We start from the raw sequence: 22052 nt of genomic DNA, 5'->3' as shown, positions 1-22052 counted from the left end.
AGTCTTGGTATGGCAACTACTGACTTTTGACTACAATTAGTTAAGTCAATACAAAATCCAGAGGCTGTTCATTTGGTAGGCCATGATTCCAATTATTTTCACTAAAGCAAATATCATGATTTTTGATCAGTATTGAAATTTCAAATAACCATTCTTACCTTGCTTCTGCAAATTCCATATAGATTCCATTTCTGTAAGAAAGAGAAAAAAAAAATTTTTTTACACATCAAGCTTCAATGAATGCTCTACTTCTATCCCTTAAAATAACGCTGTGCTTTTATCACGTACATCTGAAAAACCAAGACTTATTACTGTGGGATAAATAAAGGTAGAGCTGACTGACAATACAGCTCTATGCAGCACAAAGCACCCCAAATTTTTGAATAAGTTTTAAGCATCATCTAGATAATGTACATACTGAACATGAATAATCAGTTTTTTGGACTGGCTGGCTAGCTTCCTGCCCAGCCTAATGACTCAAATTCAATCCCTGAGACCTATGTGGTAGAAGGTTGTTCTTTGACCACCACACACCACTAAAACACACATGTATACAAACAAGGCAGAGGCAGGCGGATCTCTGTGAGTTCAAGACCAACCTCGTCTACAGAGTGCCAGGCTTCAAAGCTACAGAGAAACCTTGTCCCAAAAATCCAAATAAATAAATAAACACCCTCACCCACAAAACAATAAAAGCCATTATTATGTGAAATTAACAATATTCTGTGCTTACAAATAGCAAAAATCTGCATATATTAAATGTTATTTCTCACCTCACCGTTATGACCCAAGTACTTACTGGACAGCCTATTCTTCCTCACTGGAGTGCTCAGGTTTCCTGAACAGAACGTTCAGTTTTATTAAACTTGATTAGTTTAAACATCTAGGAAGGCGGTTCTGATCCCTAAACAATACCCAAGTCCACAGGCCAAAATACCAATCCACATGCCATTTATTAATAAATGATTATTGGCTCCAATTTCTTTCAAACTTGTTTTATGTTTACTTTGTTCGACATCTTACAAGGGCATGTACGTGTCCTAAGCCACAGGGATAAAGAAGGCAGTGAACTTATAATATAAAACCCTAAGAATTAGTCCCGAAAACAGACACATAACCAAACTATTCAGAAAAAGGAATGAACTATCACAAAAAATAAGATACCACCTTTTTCGTGGCCATTTAAAAAAAAAAAGGTTCTTTTACACTATTGAATTACATCTTCTAACTAGTTTTATTATGCATTAAGCATTGTCGGTTTATGTAGGACACAGTAGGGCACAAAAATCACTCCCCTGAACTAGAAGAAACTACAATTTATTACAAATAAATATGCTGAGATTTTTTTTGTTTGTTTTTTCGAGACAGGTTTTATCTATGGCTTTGGAGGCTGGTCTGGAACTAGCTCTTGTATACCAGGCTGGTCTTGAATTCACAGAGATCCACCTGCCTCAGCCTCCAGAGTCCTGGGATTAAAGGCGTGTGCCACCAACGCCCAGCTGAGGCTGAGAATTATATACTACATTCCCCTCATAAGAGCAAAGATACAATCAACGTTCTTTATTTTTGGGAGGAATGCATATAGCGGGACAGGGTCTCTCTGTGTAGCCCTGATGTCCTGGAATTCACTATGCAGCCCATAAACCTCCAGAGTTATGGAATAAAAGATGTATCACCACAACCAGCTATTAACAATATATTTAAAAGTTAGATTATACTTGTCTGAATTTAGTGGTATGTTTATGATCTTCAAGACCCTGGGCAGATCTATCCAGAGAAGCTACAAACTACATGTCCAGGCATAGCTTAAACCAAAGGTTAATAAACTGAGGCCAGCCTAAGTATGCAGCAAAATCTGTCTTCAACCACTACCACCAAAAAGATGACCTGAGTCAACTTTACTGATACCAAAGATAATGACAAAAATTTCCTTCTCCTTGGAGAAATAACAAGGGAAGAGAACTCTAATAATCTGACCAGAGAAGTTATCAGTGAAAGAATTGTTATGTACTGATGGAGATCATATTCACTTCAATATTATTACTAATATCAGAAAAGAAATGGCTTTTTTGTTTGTTTTGGGACAGGGTTTCTCTGTGTAGCTTTGGAGCCTATCCTCTTTCTGGAGACCAGGCTGGCCTCGAACTCACAGAGATCTGCCTGTCTCTGCCTCCCGAGTGCTGGGATTAAAGGCGTGAGCTACCAACTCCCGGCATGGTCTCTGAATCTTTTTTTTTTTTAAGATTTTATTTATTTATTTATTATGTATGCAACATTCTGCTTCCATGTATATCTGCACACCAGAAGAGGGCACCATATCTCATTAAGCAGTCAGTGCTCTTAATCTCTGAGCCATCTCTCCAGCCCTGGTCTCTGAATCTTAACATGACCTATTTTAATACATCCAATGATAAGCTTTCATGGTTGAACTGAGGGAGAAAATATGAATTCAGTACAACTGATTTGTATATACCATTTGAGAAAAGTCTAGATCACCTACACATACACAACATTTTTTTTGAATATACACTTCAGCCAAGGGTACTCAGTAAGACCCTGTATAAAAAGACTTTTTTGCGGGCTGGAGAGATGGCTCAGAGGTTAAGAGCACCGACTGCTCTTCCAGAGGTCCTGAGTTCAATTCCCAGCAACCACATGGTGGCTGACAACCATCTGTAGTGAGATCTGGTGCCCTCTTCTGGTGTGCAGATATACAAGGAAGCAGAATGTTGTATACATAATAAACAAATAAAATCTTTAAAAAAAAAAAAAAAAAGGTTTTTTGCAGGGTGCTGGTGGTACACGCCTTTAGTCCTAGCTGTTGGGAGGCAGAGGCAAGCAGACAGACCTCTGTGAGTTTGAGACCACAAGACTAGACTAGCCTACAAGAGCTAGTTCCAGGACAGGTTCCAAAGTTACACAGAAAAACCCTGCCTCAAAACACTCCACACACCCCTCCATTTTTTTTCTGTGAATTCCTTTTAAGTGACCATTCAAACCAGGACTGCAGTGAATCTATTATTACTGTGCTAATAAAGCAGATGAGAAATTAAACAACCAATTTTTTAAACTGATAAGTCATTGGCGGTTTTCTTACACTGTTGATAATTTACTGTATCTTTTCTCACATTTCTGTACTATTTCCAAATACAAGAAATCCAATTAAAGTCTAAGGCCAAAGTACCATATAAAAAATTTGTCAAATTTAGAGGCTTATGTTAGTAAGATTTCTACAAATATGATGTCAAAGGCATTCAGGGAACACCCTAAGTATCATTCAAAGGAGAAAAATTTGGATTTCCTGGGAATACAAATTGTGGAAGAAAGTTGACTCTTGAGTAATGAGGTCAGAGGTGGAGGATCCTATTCCCACCATTACTCAGTGAGTGTATCCCCTACTCCCTTCGGTGTTAGATAGTGAAAACAATGCCTTGGCTTTCTACCACTAAGCCAAAACCATACATAAGCCCTACAAAATTCTGACTCCCAACAGATGGCTACAAAATTTTTACAGTACTGTATGCACTATAGTTCATTTTAGACAATCTGTAATCCTGTTTCTTTTGACTTCTGCTTAAGGTGAATGATGCCTATTTTATGTGTCCATTTTTAAATAATCCCAGAATTCATTAAACAGAGGCAGTTCCACGACAGCCACAGCCATGACTAGTAAGACCCTTCCTCAAATGCAAACAAACAAAAATAAAACATTAAATGTGGAATATTCCTTTACATTGTGAAGATATGTATCAGCGATTGGTTTAATAAAAAGTTAAGCAGCCGCCAAAAAAGGGGGGGTGGGTTTGACTAAAGTTGTAAGAGCTAGTTAGTAACATCCATAAGCTATCTGCCTGAGCTTTCATTATTAATAAGTCTCCCTGTAGTCTATTTGGGAGCTACATGGTAGGACAAAAGAAACCTACAAGTTCATGTGCATATGCCTGTGTGCGTGTAGACCAGAGGAAAATCTTGGGAAAACCTGCACCACTGTCCACCTCCTTTGATAGTGTCTCCTCATTGCCACAGGGATCACCAGGTAAACTTAGGCTTGCTGGGCTGCTCCAAGGACCCTTCTATTGCCCCGGTGTTACATGGGTTATTGAGACTTGGATTTTCTCATGCTTGTCAAAGCCACCTTCCAAAACACCACCTTTATGCCAAAAAATTATGAAATTTATTTTTAAAATTAAACATTGAAGCAGGGTTTAATTGTGTAACCCTAATTGGCCTCTACGTTGTTATAACCAAGCTGGCCTTAGAACAAGAAATCTGCCAGTTTGTTTATTGTACATAGGTTTTTGCTTTTTTTTTTTTTTTTTTTTTTTGGTTTTTTGAGACAGGGTTTCTCTGTGTAGCTTTGGAGCCTATCCTGGCACTCACTCTAGAGACCAGGCTGGCCTCAAACTCAGAGACCCGCCTGCCTCTGCCTCCCGAGTGCTGGGATTAAAGGCATGCGCCACCAACGCCCAACTAATTGTACATAGACTTACCTCTAAAGCCCAAAATGATTCAGAACTACTAGAGTTCAGACTAGCTTTGAACTTAAGACAATCTTCCTGACTCAAACCTCAAGTTAATTTTATGAACCAACCATAACTTCTTTCCTTATAACCAAATTCCAAATTCCGAATTAAGTTAGTATTAATTCCTTTACATACCCTCCCTAATCTAAAAAGCTATTTTCAAAATTTGTGTGTGTGTGTGTGTATATATATATATATATATATTTATATTTGAAGTTTGATCATTCACATGATTATAAAAATGAAATACTAGGCCAGGCGGTAGTGGCCCAAGCCTTTAGTCCCAGCACTCTGGAGGCAGAGAGAAACCCCATAATAATTAATTAAACAAACAAATGAAAAATACTGAAGATCTTTGTATTTCTCTCCCTGGACTACTCTTTTTGTTTTGTTTTACTTACTGTGAAGAACAGGATAGCTTCAAACTCAGGGATCAATTACCTCTGCCTCTTAAGTGCTGGGACTAAAAGCATGTACCACCAACACCTGGTTTTCTGCCTGGGATATTCTTATCTCCCTCCCACTTAGTTACTAGAAAAGTAAACTCTAGATTTACCTACAAACTAGTGCCATTATTAATCTAGTTGAACACAGAGCTGTAAGTCAGCTAACACCAACAAAGTTAACACCTGGGTTCAACTTAAAAGTGTTTCAATCTTTATAAATACTAGGATATTCATCTGTTCTCTTAAAATAAGTACAAAGTAATTGGGAATTATCAGTAACAAAACCAGTTGAGCACCCTGTGGCTGGTCCCCCCCCCCCTCTTTCTTTTTGGGTTTTCAAGACAGAAGGTTTCTTTGTGTAGCTTTGGAACCTGTCCTAGAACTCAGAAGGCAGACCAGGCTGGCCTGCCTCTGCCTCCAGTGCTGTATCACCACAGTCTGGCCCTTATGGCTTAAGATTTTTTTTTTTTTTAATTCTATGTATGTCTGGAGAGTGTGTGCTTGAGTGCAGGTCTTCAAGACCTCAGAGATTGGTGCCTCAAACTGCATGCTCTAAACTAAGCCATCTCTTTAGCACTATCCTGTGATTATGAGCATGTAACCATCATTCTTTCAGCAGTAGCTTCTTTTTCTGAATGAGACACTCCCTGCTTCTCAATCATTTCTTGAGGGAGTCATGGGTTTTTCCTTTTAATGGTGAATGTACTATTTATTTAGAAGCCAAAATCTGAGTGGGCCTTATCTGTGTTTGTTGCTGTTAGATGGAGAGCATTCTTTATCCATCCTCTCTGGTGTTTTGAGTCATGTCACCTATTATGCTATTACATAAATGACTTTGAACCCCTACCTCCACCTCCTAAATACTGAGATTACAGGCATTTACCATCAATCGTGGCACTAATCATATTCTATAAATACAGTGAATGCTAGCTAATATTTCCTTAGTAAAATCTGGCCATTAATGCCCCTATTTAGGCACTTTTCCACTGTTCTTGTTTTTTGGTTTTTGTTTTTGTCTTTTTCCTAGACTAGGGATTAAACCTAGGTCTTTTGTGTTTATTAAGCAAGCTATGGGCACTGCTTTTCCAGAGAACCTGGGTTCAATTCCCAGCACCCACATGGCAGTTCACCACTGTTGTTAAGTCCAGTTCCAGGGGATCTGACATCACACCAAAGCATGTTTAAAAAAAAGAAAAAGAAACAGCAGAATATAGAATTTGACACAGCCAACTAGATTCAATGGTTAAGTTCAAAATAAAAAAAGTAGGCATGGAACAGGAGAATAGATCTTATATCAAAAAGCAATATCCAAGGGGCTGGAGAAATGGCTCAGTGGTTAAGAAAGCTTGGCTGTTCTTCCAGAGGAACTGGGTTCAATTCCCAGCACCCACATAGCAGCTCTCAACTGTCTGTAACTCCAGTTCCTGGGGATCTGACACCAAAGCACATAAAGTTAATAGAGACAACCACTACATCTCAAAAACTAAACAAAAAAAGAGGTCAGACATGGTGGTACATGCCTTTAATCCCAGGGCTCAGGAGGCAAAGGCAGGCAGAAGTTGAATCTCTTGAGTTCTTCAGGCCAGCCTGGTCTACAAAGTGAGATCCTGCCTCCAAAAAAAACCAGAGTTAAGCAGCTGGGTTTGGTGGTGATTGCCTTTAATCCCAGCACTCCATGAAGAAACGGGTGTTTGAGGCCAGCCTGGTCTACAGAGCAAGTTCTAGGACAGCCAAGATTACAGAGAAACCCTGTCTTGAAAAACAAAAACAAAACAAAAAGCAGGGCACAAAACTATGCCAAGTACTTATAAATTTCTCCAAAGATACAATATACACAAATGGTTAACAAGCACATCAAATATATGCTTAGTTATTAATCATCAGAAAAATTTAAAGTTCATAATGATAATACCCCACCCCTCAAACCCAATGCAGTGACTACCATTAAACAAAAACTAAGTGGGCCAAGATGCGGAGCAACCCAAATCCTTGCGTTCTCTCTATAGTACAAATGTAAAACTGCTGCTGTTGAAAACAGTACAGTACAATATTTCTCAAAAAACTAAACAAAAAAACAAGACAGGGTCTTGAAGTCATTTCGGCCATGCTCAGGGTAGCATCACTTACAGTATCTTGTGTGGAAGTTGCCTGTGTCATCCCATACACAGAAGAATGAAGAAATGTGACACATACACACCCAGATTTAAGAGAACTTGAAGGCTTTACCTTCCTAGCATGTTGATGGTCCTGATGCCAGTCCTCATAACAGAGACCAACAAAGAGGGGGAAAAGACTGATTTGATTCCACCAAATGTTAAAACCCAGTGGCTCCTCAGGATTTAATGCTTAAGAAATATGAGCTGGACAGGAATCATGTCACATTCAGTCATTTTAAGACTGTCTCAAAAACAAAACTCCAGAGAGGCATTCTCACTACTTTATCATGACAAAGAAAAAAAAGGGAAAAAAAAAAAAAAAAAAGGACCTACACTTCACTTGAAATTGTGTTGTGGTGCTAGGGAATGGAGGGCCTTACCCATGCATGTTTATGCAAGCACTCTACCCCTGAGTTCTATATCCAACCAAGCCTTATTTTGTCTCTTTCAAATAAGATTTTTTTTTTTGGTGGGGGGGTGAGGCAGGGTTTCTCTGTACTGTTTTAGAGGCTGTCCTGGAACTCATTCTGTAGATCAGGCTGGTCTTGAACTCAGAGATCCACCTGCCTCTGCCTCCTGAGTGCTGGGATTAAAGGGTGTGCCACCAACACGAGGCTTCAAATAGGATTTTGTATACCCCAAGGTAGTCTTAAACTCTAAACTCCTGATCTTGCCTCCCCTCCCAAGGGCTGGGATTACAGCAACACATCAACCACACTGGGTTTTCCTTTTTTGTTTGTTTGTTTTGTTTTTGGAGATAGGGCTTTTCTCTATGTAGCCTTAGCTGTCCAGGATCTCTGTAGAACAGACTGGCCTCAGTGATCTGCCTGCCTCTGGTGTGCCAGAATCCAAGGTGTGCATAACCACCAGCCCAAAATGGGTTTAATAGTCATTTCTTTTTCTTTTCTTTCTTTCTTTTTTTTTTTTTTTAAAAAAAAACAGGGTCTCTCTAAATAGCCCTAGCTGTTCAGGAACTTACTATGTAGACCACGCTGGCATAGTACTAAGATTAAAGGAGTAATTCACCACAATGGGATCATTTCTTAAGCAAAATGCTTGGGACAATATATATGAAGAACGAAGAGAAAAATGCCCAAAGTAGACTTTAATTCCCATCAGGTCCTTATGCTTTTAATGTGTTGCCATTTTATTTATTTATTTGTGTTTGTTTGTTTGTTTTTCCAAGAGAATCTCTCTGTGCAACAGCTCTGGCTATCCTGAAACTCCCTCTGTAGACCAGGTTGGCCTCGAATCATTATCTTCAACTGCACTGAACATCTACATTTAAAAACAACAGTAGTACTTCTGAGACTGCAAGTAATTAATGTTAAACCTAAAATACGTATCAGTCCTGTTAAAATGATGTAACACACTCTCCTACCTAATACTTCTCAAGTGAATTAGTGAATAAATAGCCTATTTTTGAAGCTAGAGGAATGAACAGAACTTCCAATTCTAAGCCTAACTTAAATTCAGTAAATTATCACTCAACACTGAAAGGCCAGAACACTAACACTACATATATAAAATACATGTACTCTTGAATCCCATTAAACTCAAATGATTCTCCCTTTAAAGTTAAAAAATAAAAATAAACCTGAATGAAGTGATGGCTCAACGTCAACACCTGCTGCTTTTCCAAAGGGCTAAAGCTTGGTTACCAGCACGCACACAGGACAACTCACAACTGCCTGCAACTCTTAATTTCAAGTTACTGATTCAAAACAGTTTCAAACAGAAAAATCTGTAGGACAGTAAACCATTACTGAAACAACCAATATTTAGTAGGATTTCAAATAACTTGGCTTTCTGGAAGCTAAATGAAATATCATCTGCTCAGTTTTCTTCTGTTTGATCTATTTGATCAATTTTATTAATGCGCAACAGCAAAAGCTGATGCACTTCACTAAAAATTCAATGTGACCGAAACCACATAGAATGGCATTTAGTTTACCTAAATCAATTCTACATTTAAAAAAAAAGCCAATGATGGTGGTGCAAGCCACCATCATTCAGCACTAGAGAGAAAGTGGCAGAACTCTTGAATTTAAGTTCCAGGACAGCCAAGGCTATACAAAGAAAGAAACCCTGTCTCAAAAAAGCCAGCTGGAAGGATGATGGCTCAGCACTCAGTCCTTAAAGCATTCACAAGCTTTTAATCCTAGCTCTTGAGAGGCAGGGGCAGGAACCTCTGTGAGGTAGCCTGGTCAATATAGTGAGACCTTGTCACAAAAATAATTATAGACTTGAACTCCAGCACCATCAGCACAACAAACAGAAACACGAAAGAGAAAGTCAGGGCTAGTCTGGACTATATGAAACCCCTGACCCTAAGAAACACCACACACAAAAAGCTGCCAACCACCTAAGGGAATGTCATCTCACTACTTTTTGGATGTTGTAGGAGAACAATGTCTTCTTAGGCTCACATAATTATCACAAACTACAAGACACCGATTTTCCATAATAGGCCCTAGAGAGCAGATGACACAGAAAATGACACCAAAACTACCCAACGATCCTGGCAGAATTTACCATATATAATTACACACAGTAAGAGACTTAATAAGCATTTTTCTTTTGCTCTACTTTCAGCTTCCAAACTTTTATTTTCAGAGATCTGGAGAGCAAGTCAAAATAATCTTAGAAAAAACTACTACAAATTGCTAGGCAGGATGGTGCACACCTTTAAAAGCTCTAAAAAATAAATTAAATAAATAAATAAAACAACTTCAATCCCACCTTCCCCCCATTTCCTTTGTGTTTTAAAACAGGGTCTCTCCATGTAGCTGTTCTAAAATTCAGAAATTGACCTGCTGAGATTAAAAGTGTGCCATCACATCCAGCTTCCTTCTGCTTTTCTCCAAAAGGGAAATAAACATTTAAAAAACACATGTTTACAAAAGTACATGTCTTTCATTTTGTAGATCAAGAAAAGCAAACCAGGAGAAATCTCACCAAGGCCCTAAGGCTGGATGAAGAGCTTCAGAAAATTGATAGATACTGAGGGAAAAATCAAGTTTTTTTTCTAGAATGAATACCCTAATCCCATGCAGACAGCTCTAAACAAACATGTAAGCAACCAACATTAGATGAACTTAGCATGCTGCATTTTTTTAAAAAATAATTTAACTTTTTATTTTATGTGCATTGGTATGAAGGTATCAGATCCCCTGGAACTGGAGTTACAGACGGTTGTGAGCTGCCTGGGAATTGAACCCAGGTTCTCGGAAGAACAGTCAGTGCTCTTAACCTCTGAGCAATCTCTCCAGCCCCAACATGCTGCATTCTTACATCCATGTGTATTCATCCATGTGTATATGAAATTCTCAAAGTTTTTTTTTTCCATTAAAAAAAAAGTCTGGCTGAAGAGGAGGCTCAGCAGCTGGGGGAGTTCCTGCTCTTGTAGAGGACCCAAGTTCAATTCCACCTCCAGATCTGACATCCTCTCTTTTGGTACCCAAAAGCTCATATGTATACCAACATGGATGGATGGATGGATGGATGGATGGATGGATGGATGGATGACACAAAATTATTGGAGAGAAAAAAAAAAAAAACCTGGGCAGGAGATATAGCTCAGTTGCTGCTCTTCCAAAGGTTCCATTCTCCACACCTACATGGTATGGTAGCCCACAACCATCTCTAACTCCAGATCCAGAGTATCTTAACACCCTATGCTAGGCACTGGTGTGTTGCAGAGACACACTAGCAGGTTAAATATTCAAATACATAAATTCATCTTTCAAAAAGTCAGATACAGCTTTGTAATTCTTCTTTAAGGCAATGGTTTCTGAGAATGTAGTGATCCCCTTCACCCCTACGAACTGATAGGCTTCCCTCATCCCTACAATACCTATTAATAAAAATTAGCATACACCTTTAATCCTAGCACTCAGAAGGCAGAGGTAGGCAGTTATTTGAGTTCAAGACCAGCCTAGTCTAGGTATCTAGTTCCAAGACATGCAGAATTACACATAACAAATTTTTATGTTTTTTTTTAGGATGTCACAAATAGATTAAAACTGTTTGATCTATGCAAAGTACAGTGGATGGTTGAGTGTAGTAGTTGAGTGATATAAAAGGAATTTGGAGGAGTGCCATTTGATTTATAAATGAATAAGCAAAATTTGGGTGATCCTAGAAGTTGGACACAGGCTTTAACCAATGAACCACCTCTCCAGTCCCCAATTATTTCTTTATTCAACTTGACACAAACCTAGACACACCTGAGATGAGAAATTCTCAATAGAGGAATTGCCTCCATTAAATTGGCCTGTGGGCACATCTGTGGGGCATTTTATTGACTACTAATTAATGTAGGAGGGCCCTGTAGACTATGAGTGGTACTATCCTTAGGCAGGTGGTCCTGGAGTATATAATAAAGGTAACTAAGCAAGCCACAGGGAGCAAGCCAGTAAACAGCAGTCCATTGTGGTCTGCTTCAGTTCCCTGCCTCTAGGTTCCTGTCTTGAACTCCTGCCCTGGCTTCTCTCAGTTACGGACACTGTAACCTGTAAGACAATACCCGCCCCCAATCTTTTTTGCCCAAGTTGATTTTGATCAGTGTTTTATCACAACACAGAAACCAAACAACATCAAAGAAGCAGTCTATTTCAAGATTATTCCACCTCTTTTGTGAAGAATGGTTAGGGAGTTATGAATGGCAGTCAGAGACTTAGGCCAAAAGAAGTAAAGATAGAAGGAAGCATATTTAATCCTAGCACTTAGGAGGCAGAGGCAGGTGGAGCTTGAGTTCAAGGCCAGAGTGGTCTACAGAGTTATTTTCAAGGAAAGCCAGGGTCAAACAGAAACACTGTCTCAAAAAACAAAAAATTAACTAGGCTATTCAGCAAAAAATTTATTTTGCGGGTGGAGGGATCTGCCATGGCACAAGTGTGGAGGTCAAAGAACAACTTATAGGAGTCAGTTCTCTTTCCACCACTTGGGAACCAGGGATCAAATTCAGGTCGTAAGGCTTGGAAACAGGTGCCTTTGCCCTAGACCCAAAAGTTTGTTTTGTTTTCCTGTATTTCAACACAGCAGTTTCTCTATAGTTTTGGCTGTCCTGGAATTCACTCTGTAGACCAGGCTAACCTCAAACTCAAGATTTGCCAGCCTTGCATTGGTGGCGAACGACTTTAATTCCAGCACTTGGGAGGCAGAGGCAGGCGGATCTCTGTGAGTTCAAGGCCAGCCTGGTCTCCAGAGTGAGTGCCAGGATAAGCTAAGCTCCAAAGCTACACAGAGAAACCCTGTGTGTGTGGGGGGGGGGGATTTGCCAGCCTGTCTGGAGTACTGGGATTAAAGGTGAGAAGCAGGACACATCTGGTGACACAGACCTGCAATCCCAGCAGCACCTGGGATATAGAGGCTCAGGACTTAAGACCCTTGTCTATCAAAACAAAAAATTCATTATCCTTTGAGAAAATACTGAGCAAGGCATGGCAGCATGTATTTATAATCCCAGCACCTGGGAAACAGAAGGATCAAGAATTCAAGGCCAGCCTGACTATGAAACCCTGTTTCAAAAAGCAAAAAATAAGTTAGTCCCAGCATTTGGGAGGCAGAAGCAGGCAGATCTCTGAGGTCCAGGACAGCTAGAGCTATTACAGAACATGATCTCCCCCCTCCCCCCCCCCAAAAAAAAAAGAAAAAAAAAAAAGCCTTTAATCGGGTGTTGGTGGTGCACACTTTAATCCCAGTGCTCAGGAGGCGGACAGAGCCAGCCTGGTCTACAGAGTGAGTTCCAGGACAGGCTCCAAAGCAATACAGAGAAACCCTGGGGAGGAGGAGGTAGGGGGAGATCCCTCTTTAAATTAACGAGGAGGTCAATTATACCTTTCTTTATCATTTTATGTTGGAAAAGTACATTCCTCTAAACTATACTGTTTTCAAAGACCTTGAATCAAGAAATTCATACTAATTATTCAATCATTCACAGTATCATATAATCTCAAATATACTAGTATATGTATATACAATCAGTCCATCAGAATCTTTGAAAAAAACAAATGAATTACCTTTAGTGTGATATACAATAGCAGCCCTCAGGTCAAAAGAACCCCAGCTATCATTCCTTTCTAGGCCTCTCTGGTATCTCTGTTCTTTGGCGGAGCCTAACAAAGTGTTCGTAGGAGAGGCCAGAGGATTTTGATTTTCTATTTCGTAGTCCTTTGAGAGAAACACTAAAGCACCTTGACTACTGGTGTCTGCTTTTTGCAGGTCACCTATATGACTGGGTTCCAAGGATAAGGCTCCACTCTCAGTAGTCCCAGGTTTTAGAATGTTACCCAGAACTTGAGGACTAGTCCGTTTTTCCAGCTCATAAGCCTTGGGAAACACAGGATGCTCAGTTCCTGAGGGAATTATTTCAGCACCCTGTGAAACCAAAGTGGCAGGATATTCTCCTTGAAATGTCACTTCCATCACTTTAAGATCTGATGACTTTCCAGTAACAGTCTCTGGGCCAGCACTGGGCTCATTTATAAATGATAAACCCCATTGATTTTGGAAGATATCCCCCAGGTTTTGCTGATCTGTCTGAGAGGGCAGATCTACTTGTGCGGTGCTTAACAGCACCGTTTGCATATTTGAAGGGTAGATAAAAAGGCTAGACTTAATTTGCTCAACAGCTGCTGAAGTCAGACTTATGTCCTGAAGAACTGAATCAGTCCCAGTAGAGATGGGTGTTAAAGTACTAGCAGCAGTAGTTAGCAGTGGCTGACCCCCTGATGGATACACATTTCCATCAGTTCCTGCTAAAACAGGCCCATTAGAAAAGTTGGCAGAAGTAACAGATTTCAGAGCTGACATGGGGACCTGGGATAATCGACTTGAAGATTGGGTCTGAGTTTCCCCAGTAGATAGTGAAGAGGATGACGATGAGGATGGTGACACAGAAGAGTTCTGTACAGTTTTGTTGAGGTTTTCCTTAACTTTGCTTGCATAACTTATTTTAGGAACTATTTTAGCACTGCTATTGTCCACTGGAAAAACTGGGGGTGGTTTAAACAAGGTCCATGAGTCCTCTTTGGAGGCAGCAGCTGAGGCATGCTTTCCTTTAGGCCGATCATCAAACTTTTTGCTGCTCAAACCAGGTTTAATATCTGAGCTTTTACGAAGTGTGTCTCCCACAGCAGGTTTTCCACGACTTGTTCCTCCAGGCCCAGTCTCATACTTCCAAATAGGCTTCGAACCATCTGCTCGAGTTCCTTTTTGTTCACTATAGTCAGGCTTTAAACTTTCAAGTCCCTGTTTTAATGCTGGGACACCAGTCTCTTGCATTATTTTGTCCTGCACTAAATTAAGGTTTTCACAACCCTTGGCACTATTGCGCCTAGCTTTCCTTTTTTTAGGAGTAGTATATCCACTCTCAGATCCGCTACCATCATTATCTGCTCCTTTGCCCATATAACCATTAGTAATATAGGCTGAATTATTTGTTATAACACCATTTGGAATTGCTACGTCGTTCTTATCTATCGCCTGGTTCTCTCCAGATTTGTTTTCGTAAGACTTCCCATTCTTTTTGTCCATACTGTTTTTCTGAATAAAATTCTTGGTTTTAATTCCTGCTTTTCCAAAGGTGCTGGTCTTTACAGTCTGCTTCAGGCTAGGGTCTACAACTTGCTGGTTGCCATTGAGGACCCTAGAAATAGGGTTAGTAGCTTCATCAGAACTGAGGCTCTTTAAAGATATTTCTCCAGCATTACCATTTATTTCACCATAGCCTACAGAAGGAAAAGAAAAACAAAACAAAACACATTTAAATCACATTAGTACTGAAGACTAGAAATTGCTTATTAAATACCAGATACTATGCTGTAGGGTTTGTTACCTCATAACACCATGAAAAGAAAATTGTCAGCACCATATCACAGATTATGAATTCATTGGTAGGCAGAGTTAGGACATAATTCACATCAGGTCCATCTACTGGGCCACTAGCCAGAATTAACTAGAAAGAACAGGACCTCTCAAGCAGCATGCCATAATACTCCTTTAGATTATCTAAACAGAATAAACCTAGACATTATGGCCATGAGGCTATTATAAAAATTTCCTCACAATTAATTAAATGCAATACAATCCAGGCGGGTATAGTACCTGCCTGCAATTCCAGCACACTGAAAACTAAGGCAAGATGATTGCATGTTTGAAACCACCTTGTGCTACAGGGTAGAACCTTGTATCAAAACAAACACAATTACAACCAGTGCTACCCTCTGGGCAAAATCCCAAGTGTTCAGACACAGAAAAATGTAAAAGAAAAGAAATTATGTGGCCTTTGCCTAGCATGTATGACCACTGAATTCAAAATCTAGTACTAACCCCCACCCCACCAAAAAGGGGTGAAAAATTAAAATCTTTGGCTTGCTTTTTTTTTTTTTTTTTTGAGAAAGGGTTTCTCTGTGACTTTGGAGGCTGTCCTAGAACTAGCTCTTGTAGACCAGGCTGGTCTCAAACTCACAGAGATCCACCTGCCTCTGAAAAATTAAAATCTTACATGGCTAGTTGCCAATGCATCTAACACAGAGAGCTATAATGCCCAGGGACTTTCATATCAGGTCATACCGTAACACATTAAACAAAAAAATATGTACCAATGTTTCTAACCCTTAAAATTTGTTCTTTAAAAAAAAAAAATTGTTCTTATATTTGGGTTAAAAGCCAAGCCCTAGGGAGATAAAGTAACACACAGGCCACAAAGAGACAGAACTAGAAATCTAAACTCTGTCCTGTCTAGAACTCACAGGTTTCTACCCTTATGCAATGCTTGCTCACAATGAAAGAATCCAATTTTTTAAAATTGTCAAGTATCTGAATGTAAAACTTCCCTGTTGATAGTTAAGTTTAAAGATTACAAGTGATCTACTAGGGTCACAACTCCTACTTGCTAGTAAAATGGTAATTAGCCATCAAATGTTTTATGACCTCTAAAGTCCTTTGGGAAATCCTCAATTCTTAATAACTAAAAAAAATGTTTTTTGGTTTTTTGATAAAGGGTTTTTCTGTAGCCCTGGCTATCCTGGAACTCACTCTATACACCAGATTGGCCTTGAACTAAGAGATCTACCTGCCTCTGCCCCCACCCCCTCCAGTGCTGGGATTAAAGAAGTGTGCCATTACCTCCTAGTAGAAGTTAACTTCCTGACCGACATACATGAAATCCAAGCGCAATCCTCAGTTGTTAGAAAAAAAAATTCCAGTGCTAAAGCACTGTTTTTTTAAAAATCTATGATACAAGTCAGACTTCCTGTGTTGCTTAGGGATGAGTAGTTCTAGCAGGTGCTCTACCACTAAATTCTATCTGTTCCCAAATAAAAGTTTTCATGGAGTTGTGGCCATACCTACAATCCTAGCACTGAGAAAACAGAAACAGGGGGATCAGTGAGTTTGAAGCCAGCCTAGATATTCTACATAAATGAATACCAGGCCAGTTGGAACTACATTTTAGGACCCCGACTCAAACACATTTTTTTTCCTCTCACAGAAAGAGTCTAACTATGAAAAGAGACAAGACCACTATGTGGTGTTTTTTTCCTTAAAAATTTCTTAAAAAAAAAAAAAAAAAAAAAAACCGAAGAAAGCTGCTGTGTGGCACACCTTTAGTGGCAGGAGGATCGGAGTTAGAGGCCAGCCTGATCTAGAGAGAGTTCTAGGCCAGAGCTGCACTGAGAAACCCTGTCTCAAAAAACAAATAAGCCAGACAGTGGTTCATCCCGGAAATCCTGTCTCAACAAAAAACAAAAATTGGGGGAAGGGGAGACCCAGATCATCATTAAATTTGCCCTTGTGAAACTCTGGACCAAAGACAAGAACTACCTCACCATTTAATAGCTCAATAGGTTAAGCAATATCTGTATCTTCTGGCTTATTACTCATAATTTTTTGTATTTCAACTAAAGGTGGGCAATGCTACATGCATAATTAAAGTTGATGTTCAAACCAAGATGAATCAAAGCATTCTTTTAAGTAAACCAGAATAATTCTACCTAAGAGCACTACTTGTGATTCAGATACCAGAAATCACTCTTGGAAAATAAAGCTCAGATAGGAAACAGTGGCCCACACTAATTCCAGCTACACTGGAGGGTGAAACACCAGAATTACAACTTAATGGCTGAGTGTTAGATAGCTCCTGCCTAGCACACCCAGGGGCCTAAGGTTCAATCCTCACTTTACAAAACAGGCCACTATAGTTGTTTCAATGTCAAAAATCTTTTTGCATTTAACTACATAATATTTGCCCCCCCACCCGTGTCCTCGGTATGCAAAAAGCATGAAAGGCATTTTTAAAAGCTTAAACATTTAAGAAAAATGTCAAGACTGTAGTTATTCCTGAAAAATTAAAAATCTGTAGCATTTATTTAGGGCTGCCATGCAAACTCAACTTCAAATGGACTCAGTCAAAACTTGAGTCCTGACAAATCTAGCTTTGGATTTGCCACTGCAACCCACTCAACACATTTTGTCTTCTCTTGTGCCCTCTTCTGGATTCAAAAAACTAGTTTCTCAAAGATTTGGGAGTAATGGGTCATAAAAAGCCATTGAAGCAACAGTACTGTGTGACCAAAACATACATGAAAGACAGATCACCCCCAAACCCTCAACAGTTTCCCTCCTTATTCTTCATCCCAACTTAAGACATATTTTGAGGGGTGTCACTTCCAACGGTTCAGGGTCTGCATCACTGTAAATGATGAGTCCTGTGGGGAATACATAAACCTCATAAAACAAATTTAAAATCTAAAAAGTACCATTATTTGACAACCTTAATACTTCCCCACTTTCTGAAAACCAAAATGCAGTGTTACATAATTCCTAAGTTTTCTAGGCTGCTCTAGATCCTTACAATTAAGCACTTAACTTCTACTGCACCTTACAAAAAAAATCTGATATCCGGCATCTGTCTTCAAAGTTACATTGTCTACAGTAAGTTTTTCACCAGTGACTGCTTGAATGCTTAAATGACATGCTGAGTTTAACATTTTTTCTTCCAAGTATTCCCTTCACTACTCTTCAGTTTATAAACTTTTAATCTGCGAATATATAAATTTTGACATTTATTTCTTAAGTATTTCCTCAAGACTTTTACGTTTAACATGTTAAATAAAATTCAGTTTGGGTAACGACATCGGTTTTAAAATGCAGCAAATGTCTTTCACTTTAATATCACCATAAAGTATTGTCCAAGGTAAGATGGTATTGACCCAACCTCACGGACAAGCCATTTCCAGATAATAGGGGACCCAAACTGTCTCTGTTGTCCATCCAAATCAAGTATTTGACTAATCCCTGCAGCCACTACCCATGCCCAGAAGTTTAGGTGCTGTGTGGAAATCAGATGGAACAAGGTTTAAGAGGTTGTTTTCCCTTCTTTTGGTAGGAAAGGCGCTGCTAGAAAGAAAAAAGGCCTAAGTGAAAGCCGCTGAGGCGGAGTCGTGAGCGAACCTGGCAGGAGATGAGATTCCTGTGGCAGAGAAACTCGTGACCCGGGAGCTTGGTTCCCGCTGGGTACCCCACCCGGCCTCAGGCACCGCCTCTACCGAAAATGAGTCCCCCACCTCGCCCCTCCAAGGCCAGCGGAACGCCGTGGCCGCCGCCCGGGCCTCCTTCCCCCTCAAGCTCCTCTTCTAGGCCGGCTCCCCGCCCGGCCGGGCCGCCCGCGCCTCCCGCCGCACCCGGGAGCGGGAAACGCGGCCGTCGGCGCGCGGGTCCACGGTGCAGGCCGCTCCCCTCGTGGCCGCTTCCCTCCCCCACCCAACCGCCACCAAACCGAGGCGGGGGAGGGGCGGCGGGCGCCGGCCGCCCGCAGTGCGGGGGACCCGGCGATGGCCGCCGAGGGTCCCGGGCCTTCGGTCCCAGAGTGCAGTGTGGCCTTGGGCACCCTTCCCCCCTCCGCTCCTCAGCCGGCCCGAGTCGGTGACAGGAATCGGCTTCCAACATGGCGGACAGGAAGCGGCCCCGCGAGGAGGAGAGAACATTCCAGCCTCGCCGGCTCTGAGAGCGGGCCAGGGGCGCCGGCCTCCGGAGAAGCCTCGAGGAGAGACAGCAGGGTCCGGCGCCCGGAAGGGGCGTTTAGGGGTGAAATGACTCGAGGGGAGAAGGGGTCCCAGCCGCCCCCCCCAGACAGCAAACCCCAGGGCCACAGGTGGGCTTGGGTGGCGGGTGAGGGAGGACGCTTCCTCAACTCAGCCCTCAGCCCGGCTCCTCGCTGCCTGCAAGAGGGTCTCGCGACACCACCCGAGCCGGGATTCACTAGGCCCGCCGGAATTACATACACCTCGAGGGAATTTTTTTTTTTTTTTTTGCGGGCGGCCGAGTTTGATCCCTTCTTAGGGCCCCCCACATTCCGGCAACTCCGGGGCCGTAGAAGAGGAGGGGGGAAAAAAAATAAGGTTGTGGACTTCCAAAGCCGACCGTAGAGAGAGGTCTGCCTCCAGCCGGGGCGGGGGCCGGGGAAGGTCACGCTGGCCTGCTTGGGCCTCTCCCATGCTGAAGGGAAGGAGAGGGCGCTGCAATCCCCACCTCGCGGCCCGCGCCCGGGAAGAATGAAAGGGGGCATCCCAGGCCCCGCGGGACGCACACCCCGGCCGGGTCCGCGCTTTTCACATCTAGCCCCACCCCCATCCCCTCGTCGGCCCCCCAGCCCCAGCCCCCCTTCCCCCACCGCCCTCCCTCCCAGACCTGTTTTCTTCTTCGGCGTTTCCTGGTGCTGCTGAAGGGTGTGTTTCTGCTCATGTTTCAGCGGCTTGGGCTGGGCCTTGGGGCTGCCCTCGGCTCCATGCTGCAGGTACTGGTGAGGCTGCTGGTGATGGTGGTGGTGGTGGTGGTTGTGGCTGTGGTTGTAGAAATAATAATGGTGATGGTGATGCGACGACTGCTGCTGCTGCTGCTGCTGCTGTTGCTGCTGCTGCTGCTGCTGGGGGTGATGGTGCGGATGGTGGTGGCTGTGATGGTGCTGAGGCTGTGGCTGGCCGGGCTTCTCCTCCATTGAAAGCGGCTGGGACTCCCTGGCTGAGGCTGCAGGCTGCTGCACCGTCAGGATCTGAGACTGCTTCTCAGCGCTCGCTCAGTATATCTGAGCGCGTCTCGCCAGCGCACTGGTTAAGCGAGCGGATCTGGAAGATTGGCAGCAGCCCTCCAGCAATCAGGAGCCACGCTGCGCGTCAAGCCCCGCCCCTAGCCCAAATCCTCTTCCCTTCCCCTTCGCCGCCGCCGCCTGGCCAACGCCACTTACCCTATGCAACCTCACAGGGCCGGGCCTTCAACGTCAGCATTATGGCTCTCTCTTCTATCGCTTTCTCTCCTTCACCACGCAGTTAGCGAACAGCACTTTCTACACTCCTCACAGGCAAGCAAGCTGATTTCGAGTGTAGCAGATTCCACGGACGATTACTGGCGCTAGGAGCCATCTGTTGGTTTTGCACCTCCTAGAATCTGTTGGGGTGTGTGTGTGTGTGTGTGGTTTTGGATTCTTTTTTTTTAAATCCTTTTCCGGGTAACCAGAGCAGAGGGGGAAGCTCAATTTCCTTAACCCTTAGGCCACGAAAGGGGCAATACAAAAGAGGAAATAAATTCAATTTTAAGAATACAAAACCTTCACAACTCGATAGATCGTTTTTGTATTCTGGATTCATTTTGCTTTGTATTCATATGCTAATCTCTTCCTTTCCACGGAGGGATTATAGGGTTCCACAATGGGGTATCTGTGTAATTTTCTAAAAGGGCACAAAGGGCTTAAATCATTGTTTCTTTGTAGTTGAAGGCAAGAAAGAGGGATGGATGAAAAATATATACTGAAGGGTTTTTTTGTTTTGTATTGTTTTAATTAAACACTACAGGTAAGGTCAACTATGAAACCAAAATAGGTTTTAGATTAAGAATTTTAAGAGTGAAGGAAGGGAGAAAGTACACCTTTAAAAGTTCTTACGATTTTAATTTTTACATCTTTTTGTTTTGCATTTACAGAAAACATTGCAATTTAAAGATGTATTTGCATTCTATGCAGTTAATTCAACTCATAGTAGGAAGAGGGTTGTGATGACAGACACAGAATATCCTCAAAATATATTTTTGTGGGTCTTGGCAGGAGGGGTTGTTTGCTTGTTTTGGATTGGTTTGTTTTTGAAACAGTCTGTGTAACCCAGATTGACTTGGAACTCCAACTAAGAGATCCCCCTGCCTCTGCCTTCTGAGTGTTGGGATTAAAGTCCTACACCACCACACCAAGCCAATATGCTATTTCTTAAAACTACATTACAAGTACACTTGCTCAAATGAGATATATATTTCTCTATGTAGTATAAAGGAAATTTTAAATGTGCAATTTATCATCCTAACATGTTTTTTTGTTTTTGTTTTGTTTTGTTTTATTTTGAGACAGGGTCTTACTATGTATCCCTGACTGGCCTGGTATTATTCACTATGTAACCCAGGCTGGCTTCTACCTTACAAATACCTTCATTTCAGGCATGTACCATCATACCCAGCTCCTACTTAACCATTTTTAGTACATAGTTCAGGAGTATTAGGACATTCCCATTGTTGTGTAACCAAAAACAAGTGCATTTCTAGAACCTATTCATCTTGTAAAACTGAAACTCCATACCTATTAAATGATAAATCTCTTGAGGCTGGAGAGATGGCTCAGCTGTTAAGAGCTTACTCTGGTCTTACAAAGGACTAGAGTTCAAGTCTGAGCATTCTCATGGCCACTCATAGTCATCTATAACTCTAGTCCCTCTTCTAAACTCCGAAAGCACCAGGCACACACACGGCACACATACATACATTCAGGAAAGACTCATACATATAAAATGGATTTCCTTTTGTTTTTGAATCAGGGTTTCTCTATGTAACTGCCCTGGCTGTCCTGGAACTCACTCTATAGACCAGGCAGGCCTTGAACCCACAGGAAT

General features: G+C 41.7%; 1 protein-coding gene across 1 annotated transcript in view; it reads right to left on the bottom strand.

The window, feature by feature from the left end:
- LOC100757378 (nuclear fragile X mental retardation-interacting protein 2) overlaps positions 1-20220 on the bottom strand; it is a 32775-nt gene extending 12555 nt beyond the window's left edge. Inside the window, exons 1-3 of the mRNA XM_035447313.1 lie at positions 19819-20220; positions 13149-14858; positions 159-191 (exon numbers count right to left, since the gene is read on the bottom strand). Coding sequence (XP_035303204.1) covers positions 159-191; positions 13149-14858; positions 19819-20125 — 2050 coding nt within the window. The 5' untranslated portion in view covers positions 20126-20220. The remainder of the gene's footprint in view (positions 1-158; positions 192-13148; positions 14859-19818) is intronic.
- Positions 20221-22052: the final 1832 nt, after the last annotated feature.

The sequence above is a fragment of the Cricetulus griseus genome, chromosome 7 (assembly GCF_003668045.3).
Source record: "Cricetulus griseus strain 17A/GY chromosome 7, alternate assembly CriGri-PICRH-1.0, whole genome shotgun sequence".
Taxonomy (NCBI): Eukaryota; Metazoa; Chordata; class Mammalia; order Rodentia; family Cricetidae; genus Cricetulus; species Cricetulus griseus.
The sequence above is the reverse complement of the archived record's forward strand: the minus strand, read 5'-3'. Positions and strand labels throughout refer to the sequence as shown.